This window comes from Stegostoma tigrinum, chromosome 16 (genome assembly GCF_030684315.1).
Source record: "Stegostoma tigrinum isolate sSteTig4 chromosome 16, sSteTig4.hap1, whole genome shotgun sequence".
Lineage (NCBI taxonomy): Eukaryota > Metazoa > Chordata > Chondrichthyes > Orectolobiformes > Stegostomatidae > Stegostoma > Stegostoma tigrinum.
The window spans coordinates 53,553,347-53,568,629 of NC_081369.1; the positions used below are offsets into that span (position 1 = coordinate 53,553,347).

Consider the following 15,283-nt stretch of genomic DNA (forward strand, 5'->3'; position numbering starts at 1 on the left):
CAATATTTATTCTTTAGCCATATCAAGAACACGGACTAGCAGGCTGTTGCTGTTTGTGGGAGCTTATTCCTTGCAAACTGCTGTGTTTCCTACATTGCAATAGTAACTATAGTTATTTTTCCTTTCTTTGTAAATGTGGTATAAGTATGTGTTCTCACATTCATTTGGCCCTGCAATGCATCTGGAACATCCCATCCCAAAACATCTTCAGCACTTTTACAAATATTTGAAGGTGACATAGCTATTTTCTCAGAGGGCTGCTCTCTATTCGGAAAGAAACGACCGGTGTGGAGCTTAACCTGAGGGTCACCATATCTCAGATGAGGGGTAAAGCTGAGGAGGCAGGACCTTCATGGTATAGGAATTGATGCCATGCTGTTGGCATCGGTCTGGATTGCAAACCAGCCATCCGGCCAACTGAGCTAACCAATCCGCTGTGGAAGATGCAGAAAGCCCAGTGAAATCATTTTAGTCATCTCATAATGCCGGGGTGCAACTTCACACACACCTTGACCCTGTCGACCAGGAATGCTATCGCCTGAAAGAATCAAAGGGAAGGAAAAAATAAACTGAGGTCAAGTCAAGAAGAAAAATATACTGTGGGAAGTTTCTCTCTGATTCATGAAAGCACTGAAACAGGTTGTCTCAGTGGAGGCACATCCCTCAATACTTACTCATGTTCAGCATGTAGATATATTGATGGAGTACCGAGGCTCATTTAGTTATTTTACAAACGCTTTCATTTCGTCAACATCTACCAAACATGTTAGTGAAGATGCAGCTCTGGGGTCAGGCTCACCAGCTACACAAGAATGCCCAGAATTCGGTGCCAGTGACAGTGAATTTCTTGGGTGGATGATGACACTCTTTAGCGAACGATCACTGCTGCTTACAAATCCTTGCAGCTGAATACTCAGCTGACCTCAGAAGCTTGTCATTCCACAGGGATCCAAGCCCCTGTGAGGACAGTTACCACCTGACATCTAACCAAGTTTGATGGTTATGTAACTCAAGGTCATATTCATTGATCCTCCCTATTACATTCAAGCAAGTCTATCATTAACCGAGCCCAAATCCTTTCCTTATTCAATCAACTTCAACTAAATATCATGGAAGTCTGTTTGCTTTTAAACTGTGAAAAGAATTGGGTGTACTCAGAGATGGGACATTTCCAACATGCTGCCAAACCTGCTGAGTAGCATTTCCAACATTTGCTTATTTATTGCAGTCAGCAATTAGAGTTGTAGAGTCTTAGACATGTACCACTCAGAAACAGACCCTTTGATCTGTGCCAGCCAGAAATCCGATATAAATCTAGTCCCATTCGCCAGCATTTGGCCCATTTCCCTCTAAGCCCTTCCTATTCATATGCCCATCTAGATGACTTTTAAATGTTGTAATTGTACCAGCCTCCACCACTTCCTCTGGTGACTCATTCCATACACACCCCACCCTCTGCATCAAAAAGTTGCCCCTTAGATCACTTTTATATCTTTCCCCGCTCGTCTTGAACCTAATGCCTTCTAGTTTTGGACTCCGACACCTACTACTTGAGCAAATCAATGGTGTAAACATGACTTACAATGGGTTTCAGTAACTTGCTTTTTTAAAAGTGGAGAAATTTCTCCTTAAATTTTCATTTTAAAGCAATCGTATTCCTATTTCAGTCCAAAATTAAAAATATAAAATGATACAGTCTTTATAACAGGGCCATTTTAAAAAGGCCTACATCGATGTGCCCTGGCTACCCTGCCTGATGACAAGGAGTGATGCAGCATCTGAGGAGCACAAAAGCTGATGTTTCGGGCCTAGACCCTTCATCAGAGAGCTCTCTGATGAAGGGTCTAGGCCCGAAACGTCAGCTTTTGTGCTCCTGAGATGCTGCTTGGCCTGCTGTGTTCATCCAGCTTCACACTTTGTTATCCTGTGTCTGTGTCATTCATTACACATCACTTCTAACCACTAACTGTCTCATTTAAAAAAAAAATTCCTGGGTTAAGGGCATTGTTGGCTAGGCCAGCATTTAATGCCCACCCCTGATTTCTCTTTAGGGAAGTTAAGCATCAATTACATTGCTGTGGGTCTGGAGTCACAAATAGGCCAGACCAGGTAAGGATGGCAGTTTCGTTCCCTAAAGGACATTACTGAACCAGACAGGGTTTTCCAACAATGAACAATGGATTCATGGTCATCATTAGATTCTTAATGCCAGATCTTTTTTTCCTTCATTTCAAATCTGCCATGGCGAGATTTGAACCTAGAGGAGCAGGAAAGTTGACATTTTGGGTCAGGATCCGACCTGAAACATGCACTTTCCTGTTCCTCTGATGATGCCTGGCCTGCTATGTTCCTTCAGCTCCACGCTGTGTTATCTCTGACTCCAGCATCCGCTGTCTTGTAATCTCTGAGATTTGAACCTAAGGCCCCAGAACATTATCTGGATCTCTTGATCAATAGTCCAGCGATAATACCACTAGGCCATCACCCCCCCTCTCTCTTGTGTCTTGTAGATCTCAACAGGATGTCCACCACCTTGATTGTGAAATGGGCTGCTCTGCCAGAAGACATCTCCTTGATCTCAGAGGAAGGCTTGGTAAGACTGCCTCCTGCAAACCTCACCTGCGCAGATACTGACGACTCAGTGGGAAGGTTAGGCTTAGAAAGAGTGGAAGTACAATCTGGCAAGTACCTCATGGCAACAGCTCAGCAGCTGGCTGAGGAAGAAGCCATGCCAGGCCATAGGCACTCGGATGACTTTTGCAGATGAGAAACACTCTCAGCCCCAAGAAGGAGGGGGGCCTGTAATGTCAGCAAATCAGAGATTTCACTCATATGGAGGATTGGGAGTGATAGTCAAGTATGTGGGACATAATGACCCTTATAGCCTCGAACCTGCACAAGTGAAACGTGTGAATTCCGCTGCTTCCTCAGAGATGTTGGTGATTGCCATGGAGACCCAGGCCCAGCATCCTCAGGCTGTTGGTGAGGTGCACACAACTACATTCCGTTTCCCCGACAATGGTCCTGGGAATAAAGAAATGGCGACATGTGGCCAGTGAACCTGGCATTCTCTCTAGGTGTCTCTTCTTCACAATGTGACAGGGCAATTTCAGAAGGTCTCAGTGCTGCAGGAGAAATCACACATAGGCCAGGCCCTACAGCTCCACCATGCCTGCCATCCACTCCAACACCTGGCAGTTCAAGCCGAGGAGGGCATACATGCCCGTGGTAAGAAGAGCCTCAGTATATCTGAGCCATACAGGCACATAGATCCCTCCCGTTAGCCAAATGAAATCTCCAGAGAAATAGGCAGCACTGTCAAGCAGATCCCTCTTCCACCCAGCTGCAGAAACTGGGAATTCATTGTGGGAGGGAAAGAAACAAAAACCTTTAGATGGCTTTTACGTGGCATGGGTAACAACGTACTGTACTTAAAGTCTCATGTTTGTATAAATGAGCGTGTTTTTGCAATACATTTGTTTGTTGGACCCTCTGTGTAACCCTGAATGTAACAGTGCCAGCATGCCTAACTTCATGTCCATACAGGATGTACCATGAATGATGTATGGCCCAGACATATTAAGGGTATTCTTACAAGGAGCATGTGTGCCCTCCTAAGCTTGAAGTGCCAGGTGTTGGAGTGGGTGGTGGGCAGGCTGTTGAAAACCTACTGCAGCAAGATGACTGACTTATGTATAAACTAGGACAATGGGTTCAGTTGGCACCATTGCCCTTTGTGGTGAAACATTCCTATCTTTTGCATGTTGGTGCTGAATGAAATGGAAAGTGCAATGTATGCGGAATGAAAGTGTACAGCACACACACACAGTCTGTGTGTAATGTTGTTGCCCCTCTGAAAGAACACACATTGTTGGGTCATTCAGCCCCTTCTTTCATAGGTCAAATATACTTAGCCCATCCAGTCTGGGTGTGGTCACAACCATTTTCTCCCCCAACCCATTGTTTCAATTTCCAGCATGATGGAACATGACATTAAGTGTTCATTGGTCAGTGAAATTCCAGTCTCCACCTCCACATCCAGATCCCCTTCTGAGAAACCCACCCCAGAAAAGCCCATGGGCTTCACTTCTCCCCAGGTGCCAGCCTGCCTGTCTATGTGCAACTCTGGTCTTCCTCCTGTAGGAAGGATGTTGTGAAACTAGAAAAGATTCAGGAAATATTTACAAGGACATTGCCAGGGTTGGATGCTTTGAGCTCTGGGGGGAGGCTGAAGAGATTGCAGCTATTTTCCCTGGAGCATCAGAGGCTGAGGGGTGACCTTGTAGAGGGTTATAAAATCATGAGGAGCATGGATAGGATAAATAGGTAAGGTCTTTTCCCTGGGGCGGAGGGGTCCAGAACTAGAGGGCATAGGTTTACCGTGAAAAGGGAAAGATTTAAAAGGGACCTAAGGGACAACTTTTGAAGCAGTGGGTGGTGTGTGTATGGAATGAGCTGGCAGAGGAAGTGGTGGAGGCTGGTACGATTCAACATTTAAAAGGCATTTGGATGCATAAGAAGGATTTAGAGGGATATGGGCTAAATGCTGGCAAATAGACGAATATATATCTTGTCAGCATGGCTAAGTTGGACCAAAGGGTTTGTTACTGTGCTGTATACCTCTGTGACTATATGTGCATTTACAGCTGTCCAACTGTTATTCCCACTCCAAGCCCCCTGGCACACGAGGTGAACATGCAGCTATGACCATGCACTGTGCTGCCCACTTGAAGCCAGGGCACTCCTGACCGTAAACGCACTCCTCCCCCTCCTGCATTACCCTATTCCCATCCATGCTTAAAGATATTTCACCTTGTCCCCCCCAAGTCTGTAGTCCCAATCTCCACAACATATTCCCAAGTTTTCATCCAATGGCAGTGCTCCCCTCTCAAACTGCCACACCCCCACCTTCCATCTGGATTGGCCTGATGGACTGACGGTGCACCTTCCCATATCTTGAGCAACCTAACTGGACACTTGGACAAGGAGTGCTCAGGGCTGTGGCTGATGTCTGCCTATCTTGCTAACTATGTTCTCCTTATCCCTGGAACTGGCTGCTAAAGACCCATGAGATTGATCATTACCCTTTCCCTGGACTGCAGAGGCAAGGACCCACTGACCAAGACATCGATGGATGCTTGCCCATAGCCAATCCCCTGGGCTGGTACAGGAGATTTCCTGGACTGTCCCAGGGGCCGTGGCTGATGGGTGCCTCTAGTAAGGACTGCTCCCATTGGACTTTGAGAGATGGGTACCTGCTTGCTGCCCATGCAATGTGTTTGCTGTATAGGCTCCTGGCACATGGTACAGTGTGAGGATTGACATAGCAGGCCACTGTACAGGTGAGTACATTTGAGCAGCAGGGAAAGCTGCCTGGTAATGTGACTCAGAGATAATGGGAACTGCAGATGCTGGAGATTCCAAGATAATAAAATGTGAGGCTGGATGAACACAGCAGGCCAAGCAGCATCTCAGGAGCACAAAAGCTGACGTTTCGGGCCTAGACCCTTCATCAGAGAGGGGGATGGGGGGAGGGAACCGGAATAAATAGGGAGAGAGGGGGAGGCGGACCGAAGATGGAGAGTAAAGAAGATAGGTGGAGAGGGTGTAGGTGGGGAGGTAGGGAGGGGATAGGTCAGTCCAGGGAAGACGGACAGGTCAAGGAGGTGGGATGAGGTTAGTAGGTAGCTGGGGGTGCGGCTTGGGGTGGGAGGAAGGGATGGGTGAGAGGAAGAACCGGTTAGGGAGGCAGAGACAGGTTGGACTGGTTTTGGGATGCAGTGGGTGGGGGGGAAGAGCTGGGCTGGTTGTGTGGTGCAGTGGGGGGAGGGGATGAACTGGGCTGGTTTAGGGATGCAGTGGGGGAAGGGGAGATTTTGAAACTGGTGAAGTCCACATTGATACCATATGGCTGCAGGGTTCCCAGGCGGAATATGAGTTGCTGTTCCTGCAACCTTCGGGTGGCATCATTGTGGCAGTGCAGGAGGCCCATGATGGACATGTCATCAAGAGAATGGGAGGGGGAGTGGAAATGGTTTGCGACTGGGAGGTGCAGTTGTTTGTTGCGAACTGAGCGGAGGTGTTCTGCAAAGCGGTCCCCAAGCCTCCGCTTGGTTTCCCCAATGTAGAGAAAGCCGCACCGGGTACAGTGGATGCAGTATACCACATTGGCAGATGTGCAGGTGAACCTCTGCTTAATGTGGAATGTCATCTTGGGGCCTGGGATGGGGGTGAGGGAGGAGGTGTGGGGACAAGTGTAGCATTTCCTGCGGTTGCAGGGGAAGGTGCCGGGTGTGGTGGGGTTGGAGGGCAGTGTGGAGCGAACAAGGGAGTCACGGAGAGAGTGGTCTCTCCGGAAAGCAGACAGGGGTGGGGATGGAAAAATGTCTTGGGTGGTGGGGTCGGATTGTAAATGGCGGAAGTGTCGGAGGATAATGCGTTGTATCCGGAGGTTGGTGGGGTGGTGTGTGAGAACGAGGGGGATCCTCTTGGGGCGGTTGTGGCGGGGGCGGGGTGTGAGGGATGTGTCGCGGGAAATGCGGGAGACGCGGTCAAGGGCGTTCTCAATCACCGTGGGGGGGAAGTTGCGGTCCTTAAAGAACTTGGACATCTGGGATGTGCGGGAGTGGAATGTCTTATCGTGGGAGCAGATGCGGCGGAGGCAGAGGAATTGGGAATAGGGGATGGAATTTTTGCAGGAGGGTGGGTGGGAGGAGGTGTATTCTAGGTAGCTGTGGGAGTCGGTGGGCTTGAAATGGACATCAGTTACAAGCTGGTTCCCAGTCGCAAACCATTTCCACTCCCCCTCCCATTCTCTTGATGACATGTCCATCATGGGCCTCCTGCACTGCCACAATGATGCCACCCGAAGGTTGCAGGAACAGCAACTCATATTCTGCCTGGGAACCCTGCAGCCATATGGTATCAATGTGGACTTCACCAGTTTCAAAATCTCCCCTTCCCCCACTGCATCCCTAAACCAGCCCAGTTCATCCCCTCCCCCCACTGCACCACACAACCAGCCCAGCTCTTCCCCCCCACCCACTGCATCCCAAAACCAGTCCAACCTGTCTCTGCCTCCCTAACCGGTTCTTCCTCTCACCCATCCCTTCCTCCCACCCCAAGCCGCACCCCCAGCTACCTACTAACCTCATCCCACCTCCTTGACCTGTCCGTCTTCCCTGGACTGACCTATCCCCTCCCTACCTCCCCACCTACACCCTCTCCACCTATCTTCTTTACTCTCCATCTTCGGTCCGCCTCCCCCTCTCTCCCTATTTATTCCGGTTCCCTCCCCCCATCCCCCTCTCTGATGAAGGGTCTAGGCCCGAAACGTCAGCTTTTGTGCTCCTGAGATGCTGCTTGGCCTGCTGTGTTCATCCAGCCTCACATTTTATTATCTTGGTAATGTGACTCTGCTGGTTGGCATGGAATAGATGCACGAACATTGTGAGCATGCAGATAGACGCTAAGTGAGTGAGCGCTAAGAGACCAAGTGAACAGCCTGGTCCAGTCTGTGAGCTGGTGCCTGTCCCTGCAGCTGTCTTTGAATCAGTGCAATCTGAAATGTGGGTCTCAACTTCCAAAGTGCCTTGCAAATGGATGGGAGAGGTGCCATAAGGATCCTGAAGTGATGGCAATTATCAGCTGCCAATGTCCAAAGGCGCGAGGTGAATGTAGCTGGTGCATGGTGGGCCAGTGGTGAGCTGAACTCTCCAAGTACCTGCTCTGATCTCCAGGTAGAGAACTCCTGACATCTAGTTTACACATGGCAGGTGGTAGGATATGAAGATGCATATTAATGAGGCAGAGCATACTGTTAAGAAGGTTGTTAACAAGTAATAATCCCCCTTAATAGGCAAATCACCACTGCTCAAAATTTAAAAGATGCCTTGAATTACACCTGATGCTGAGATAGTTCTTGCTGTACTTCCCTAATGAGCTGGCACATTTCTCAACGTAGTCCTTGTTGTTTAGGTCCCTAAAACTGCAGTTAGCTAGTGCACAATATATTACACTTTACTGAGGCTGCTGCATAAGTTGCCACAGATGTCAATCTCTATCATTTAAGAGCTTCCATTGCAATATTGTTAACACACTAACATGAGGAAAGTTAACTCCTTGTTTAATGAAGTATAACTGGATTTTAATTGATTAGCAGTTTCATTATGATGATCCTGGGACTCTCCCTAACAGCAGCTCAACCAAACCTTCTCTAGGACAACTAGGGATAGGAAATGAATGCTGGAACAGTCACTGATGCTCAGCTTCCATGAATGAATTTTTAAAAATTACAGCTGAACACCTTCACTGGCACTGAAAATCTAATTTTCAATTCGTGGATTGTCAGAATTTTCCACAAGTGATAAATGAGAAAATAAAATCTTTTTTAAAATCATTTTTCATTTTCACTTCTAGCTTCATGTAATTGTGTGTTCATCATGCTAACGGCACATTAAAGACATAATGTTGGATTTGAATGGAGAGTCATGGAGTTATACAGCATGGAAACAGACCCTTTGGTCCAACTAGTCCATGCTATCGAAGTTTCCAAACAAAACTAGTCCCACTTGCCTGCTCTTGGCCCATATCCCTCCCAACCTTACCTATTCATGAACTTGTCCAAATGTCTTTTAAACATTGTCACTGTGTCTGCATCTACCACTTTCTCTAGTGGTTCATTTCATACATGAACCACTCTTTATAAGAGATGTCCTTTTAAAATCTCCTCTCAGCTTAAAAATGTCTTTTAACTCCCTAGTTTGCTGATTATGAGGACACTTAAATCTGCTTCAGAGATAGTAGGAACTGCTGATGCTGGAGAATCTGAGATAACAAGGTGTGGAGCTGAATGAACACAGCAGGACAAGCAGAATCAGAGGAGCAGGAAGGCTGATGTTTCAGGCCTAGAGTCTTCTTCAGAAATACCTTGTTAACTTAAATCTGCTTGCTACCATCACAGCTTCTCTTGACTTGACACTAGATTTAATCTGTTCTTGGAAAAGGCAAGACCATGCCACAGAAATGACCAGGACCATTCAGCATATTATCCTTTGAGGTCAAAGGTGAGCGTTTGTGCCAAATTGCTAATTTGGAAATCCAGTGCATAGTTATATTTGCACTGACATGTACTTCAAGAACAGCACTGTGCCAAATCTTACCTTTGTTATATTGAAAGATTGTCCAAATGGGAACTCCTGTTCTCCAGTAGTGGGAAATTGTGCTTAAACAATCTATTGGAGTCCTTGGGGCAAGCAACATGAGCGATGGATAAATAGGAACTGGTGCTCTTCTTAGGAGTTGTTGTAGAAAATAAAAGTTCATAGTCTAGGGGATAACATATTGGCATGGTCAGAAGATTGACTGGATAACAGGAAACATGACTAGGCATTAATGGGTCATTTTCTGGTTTGCAAGATATAATGAATGGGGTGCCACAGGGATCAGGGCTGGGTCCTCAACTCTTTGCAATTTACATGAATGATTTGAAGGGGCCAAAGATATTGTTGGCACATGTACTGATGACACAAACATAGGTAGGAGTATGAGATGTGAAGAGAACATAAGGAGGCTACAAAATGATAGCTTAGTGAGTGAGCAAAGATCTGGTAAATGGAGAACAACATGGGAAATGTGAAATGCATTTTGGCATGAAGAATAAAAAAGAAACATATTATTTAAGCAGAGAGAGAGTGTAGGGCTCTAAGATGCGGAAGAATCTGGATATGCTAGTATACTGGTCCAGCAAGTAGGTAGGATAACTAGTAGAATGTTATCATTTATTATGAGGGGAACTGAGTACAAAAATGGCACGCTTCGCTTCAGTTATATGGGGCAGTGGTGAGACATCATCTGGAGTACTTTGAAATGTAATTGATCATCTTATTGCAGGAAAGCTATAAATTCATCGGAAGCAGTTCAGAGGTTTACCAGATAATAGCTGGAATGGTTAGGTTGTCTTATGAGGAAGTATTAAAAAGGCTAGGCTTGTATCCACTGGAGTTTAAAAGAGTAAATGGTAAATTGATTGAAAGATATATGATTCTGACAAACCTTGACATGGTAGGTGTGCAGTGGAAGGCACCTCCTGTAAGAGAGTTCAGAATTAGGGGTCATGGTTTAAAAATCGGAGATCACCCTTTAAGACATATATGAGGTGATTTTTGGCTTGTGAGTCTTTTGTTGTCAAGCAACCAAAATTGGACATTCTAAATTGACCCACAACTGGACAAATTGGGCCAAACAGAAAATTGGCCAAGTTAAATCAAACAGCAGCCAGAAGCTCTAGAGAATGGTGGAAACCAAGATCAAAGAGGTCACAAAATTTGAAGGGAAATTAGTTACAACCAGCCTGAGGTTGTGTATCGGTAAAGTTTCAATCAGACTTTCCAGCCTCTTGATTTCCAGCCAGTGCTTGAGGACATGCGCTTTATACCTCCCTGGCAATGGTAAAAGGTTTTGGTGCAACCCCACTGGATGTTTTAAACCCTGTTTGTAACCCCATTGGCCAAAGGCCACAGACCACATTCAGGAAGGTCTGGGGTAATGGAATTAAAAACACACACCTGGAAACCATCCCCTCAGCAAAGATTCACAGCCTGGCTCGTGGCAGAAGACCACATGGTAATTCAAAAATACCCAGGAGAAGATCAGCCCTGACGAGCAAGACCCCCTTCATGGAAGACAGACAGCCCAGTCGGAGGGGAACGAGATTCTAACAGCCCAGCTCAAACACGTGGATCGTTGTGGTTAATATCCTTTCTCAGTTGGATAGAGCCAGATGGAGAGTAAATATTGTGGGAATTTGGGTAATGCTCACGTGGAGTTTTCATAGAACATACAACAACACAACTCAGGAACGGGCCCTTCGGCCCATGATGTGCCAAACATGTCGCCAAATGAAGCCCATCTGCCTGATCTTGGTCCCTATCCGTCCATTCCTTGCATTTTTGTGTGTCTCTCCAGAAGTTCCTTAAATGGCCCTATTGTATCTGCCTCTACCACCACCCCTGGCTGGGCTTTCCAGACTTGTGCAACTCTCTGGGTAAAAAAAAACTTGCCCCTAGCATCTCCTTTGAACTTTCCCCCTCTAACCTTAAATGCATGCACCTAGTATTATGTCAACTCTGGGAAAAAGATTCTGACCATCAATACTACCTATGCATCTCATGATTTTATAGATTTCTGTCAAGCCTCCCCTTAGCCTCAGTCAATCAAGAGAAAGCAACCCAAGTTTTTCTAGCCTCTCCTTATAGCTCATACCCTCTAATCCAGGCAGCATCCTGATGAACCTCTTCAACACCTCTCCAAAGCCTCCACATCCTCCCTGTAATTTTCAGTAAGGAATATTTTGTTAATAAAATCAAATTGAACTGCAAACTGAATTCTGTCCTCCTTTGTCTGTCTCAGTGATAAGATCACTTGGGTAAAGTGTTTTTAATACATAAACTGGTCAAAGTGTTCAAAGCGCGGACAACCCACACTCTGGATTTTTCTTCCTGAAAAGATAGGGGAAGCAGAGTCCGTGAATAGTCTTAAGGCTGAGATGAATGGATTCCTGATAGGCAAGGGGCTAAAAACTTATCGTGGTTGGACGGTGTGCTGATTGTAACAATATCAGTCAGGTCGACCTCACAGATCTTGAGTTCCCTGATTGAGGCTGTTAATCTGGTCCACTCAGGGAGCCTGGGCTGACATACAGAAACAGGACCTGTTCACTCTAGGACCTGGTTCTGAGCTAGCTGGGTCAGTGTCATGAACTATGCATGTGTAAGTAAAGAGTGACTTGGTGATGGGATACTGGCCTTTGCAGAGTTATTTCAAACAGGATTGTGGATTTGAGGTTATAATCATCTTGCTCATATAATACAGCAGAGCAGACTTGAGACTGAATGGCTTACTCCTGCCCCTTGTTCTTACATTTCTACATGCACTTGGGATGTGAGGAAATAACTGGACAAAATGAAATGTTAAAACTGTTCAAGTGACTCAGAATAACATATCCAACATCAGGGTGAACAGCAGGCAACACTTTTCAACTGAGATGAATTTAAATCATTTTATTGGGAGCAGCTTTTCCACAATATATAAATATATTAACACACATGAAAAATACAACTTCTAAGGCACCCAGAAAAAGTGTTCATACACTAATTACAAAAGCAGTAGACAGTTTGTGAGGGGTTTCTGTCTTGCACGAGTTAGTCATCACACAGAACAGAATTACCTGGTAGTTTATAGAACATTTAGATAATATTCTTCAGTAAGAAAAAGGGTGCCCACACCAAAAACAGATTGCTAACATTTTTTAAATAAACACAGCCCCCATTTACTTACAAAAAGTCTTTTTAAAACCCCATTGTGTTCTGCTGTGGGATAAATACAATGAACAAGTTTCTGACAAACACACAGCCCCTACAGGTTTCGAATGCATTACAGGTCCTTTTGGTGAAGGACACTGTCATCTGAAGTGTCCCGTTTTCTTCACAAGTGACACGGATTATCCAAAAACTAATCTTCAGGTTCCCCAGCGGTAGATGTACAATGATTTTCACACGTCAAATGCTTTGTAATTTGAACAAAATCACAGCTTGGCAAAAAAAAATTCACAAAATGAACAGCCTTTTTTAAAATGAAAGTGCTTGAAGATTCAAACACTGCACAGTTATGTTTTAAATGAAAAAGGAGCAAACTGTATTTCATAAACATCGAAAACAATATATATTGGCACAAAGCATTGAGGTGGCAGAAGTAATCAACGAAACACCCAAAACCGCTCTTTTGGGACAATGGACTCTCCAAAGAAGCATACCATCAGGTTTTGGGTAAACATGTATAAAAGAAAGTTCATTGTTTGAAAAAATATATATTGCCTTGCAGATCTACCATATTTCTGTAATATGGCGTACCAAACTCATCTACATAGTCACAGAAGCAACTTCAGCAAAGGTGATAATCAAGTGTATGTACGTCTCCATGAAACCATCGTATAGTCGACTCCATACTTACAAGGTGTAGATACCAGTGAATATTTAGAAACAAAACACAGCAGTTAATAATGAACACGCTTCAGGGTGTTCGGCTCCCTTCGACATGGCTTCCCATTTTATGTTAGTAAATACTGTACTTGTGCCAGTACCCACACATAGGCCTTCCTAGCGAAGAGACACCCATGTATTTTTGCACAACTAAATTTAAACCAACAACTATTTAGTGAACTTTTCTCAACTTAGTGACATTAAAAACCATATCTTCTTTGTAACGTACTCCTCTGAGTCACTTAAGAACAGCACATACACTGTCTGATTAGTGCATTTTCTTTAAATAAATAAGCAATGACAAAAAATCACTACTATTTTAGAACATGGAATATGACTAATTGACTTTGGACCGTAAACTGGTCTATGACAGCGGTCAACACCAGAAGGTAGGTTTTTGTGGTATTTCGCATCGAAAAAGAATGCTTTTCACAATCGGAATATTCCTTCTGTACACGTATTGTATTTGGTGTACAAACCCTGCTTGAATAATTTATGCTTCAAAATTGAGCCATACGTGATAGCTTCAAGACTGCACTCACAATTAGCTCCTGCATGGCTGACTTAGGTAGTTGGGATCAATTCAAAGCTAAAATGTAGAAATAAACGTTCCCAATAAGATTCTCACCCAGAATCCCAAAAGTCCACAAGAAAAAATGTCGTGATCCATTAAACCTTATTGTTCATGTAGCTGTAAGACATAATAAATACATAAAATCTTTTGTCATGTATCTAGAGTTTGAGTTTTCTTTTGGAAAATAATTATTTAAAAAGCTACTAAATGAAAGCTCACAATTTAATTCTTTTTCCTGTGTATCCTCAGTAACAATTGTAATGAAAATCTACATCAATGAAAGGCTTCTGTCTCTTGAAGCTACTTAGAAGCTCCAGTGAAAGAATTGTCAATTTTCCCACGCACTACCCACCCCGGCTCCTTCCCTGCTAATTAAATTGACAACAAATTGAGTCCAAACATACCACCATGACATGACTCTTCCTTACTTTTGTTGTGGGTCAGGAGTGAAAGGATTATCTACGACTCATTCCTTAAAGTGTTTTCACAAGCACAACATTCTACATAAATTAAGTAAATAGGTCTAGTCAGTTGGAGGTGAGACAATATTAGGAATGTTAACTCCAACAGTAAAAAACAAAATCACATGGCATAATTTGAATATGAGCATCAAAATATTTGAAAATGCATGCAGTGATGTTGCATCCAATATATACCCACTCGGATACGTTTGACTGAACATGTCAGTGCTTATAAAGACATTGCTGGCCAATTTGTACTGCTCGTAGCACTAACTCCAACTGCTGATGCATTAGCCGTCTTAAAATCAGTTATTAGGTCCATCAACTCCCTTCGCTGACACTGGGATAATGGACAGTAGGTTCAAGTCTTAACAGTGGCTTCAGACCTCATAGATTTTTTCCTGCAGGTAGCTAAACAGGGAATCTAGTCCTTTTGAGGAACTCCACAGCTGCTTTAACATCTGGCATTCCCTATCGTTCACTTGCTCCAGGGCAGTTTTCAGGAAGCTACGTACCAGACATTTCGATTCTTCGAGGACCTGAAGGTGAAAAGAACAACACTGGATAAATGAAGGTAAACAATATACCATTCCTCAGCATTTAAAACCAAAGCCCAAATAAAAACGGCTTGTGAAATAAATAAATACCAAACGAGATAGATTGTTGACTAGGCGGGTGTAAAACTGATGTGGCAGATCTCCTGCTTCTAATCAAATAGCTGATCTACACGGCTGGTTTTACCCTGGGCTCAAATTTAATTATCTACCCCAAACCCTTTTCGAAATGGCAGCCATTTCATCAGCTCTGAGGCTTGGTTCGAATCCAGGCCAAATTAGAAGTTGAGGATCTTGAGCCAGCAAGCTCATCCTTGCTGCACAATGTTCCTGGCACACATGCAACTTCCACCAATCTGCGACTTCCAAAAAGCCAGCAATGCTGAATGGCTGCATTTAAAGGTCGCTCTACTTACTCACTAGGCGGCCCAACTTATAGTTCATGCCGACCTTCACTGCATGAGAATTTGAGTTCAGAAGTAGGTACGCCCACCTAGAGTAGTACAAGAGCTTTTGTGAAAAAGTACCTGCAGTATTACAAGTGGTTCTGGTCTCCGTAATTGCAAAAGAATATATTTGCTCTTGAAAGACTGCGGCAAAGGCTGATGATGGGGACGGCAGGACTGTTGTATCAGGAGAGCTCAGCTTAGATGGGCC

General features: G+C 44.6%; 1 protein-coding gene across 2 annotated transcripts in view; it reads right to left on the bottom strand.

Annotated features, from left to right (window-relative positions):
* Positions 1 to 12,044: 12,044 nt before the first annotated feature.
* The window catches only part of LOC125459978 (chromodomain Y-like protein 2), a 144,247-nt gene continuing 141,008 nt past the window's right edge, over positions 12,045 to 15,283 (bottom strand). For both annotated transcript variants that reach the window (XM_048546983.2, XM_048546985.2), the window contains one exon: positions 12,045 to 14,611. In XM_048546983.2, the coding sequence (XP_048402940.1) occupies positions 14,453 to 14,611 (159 nt within the window). In that variant the 3' untranslated portion in view covers positions 12,045 to 14,452. The remainder of the gene's footprint in view (positions 14,612 to 15,283) is intronic.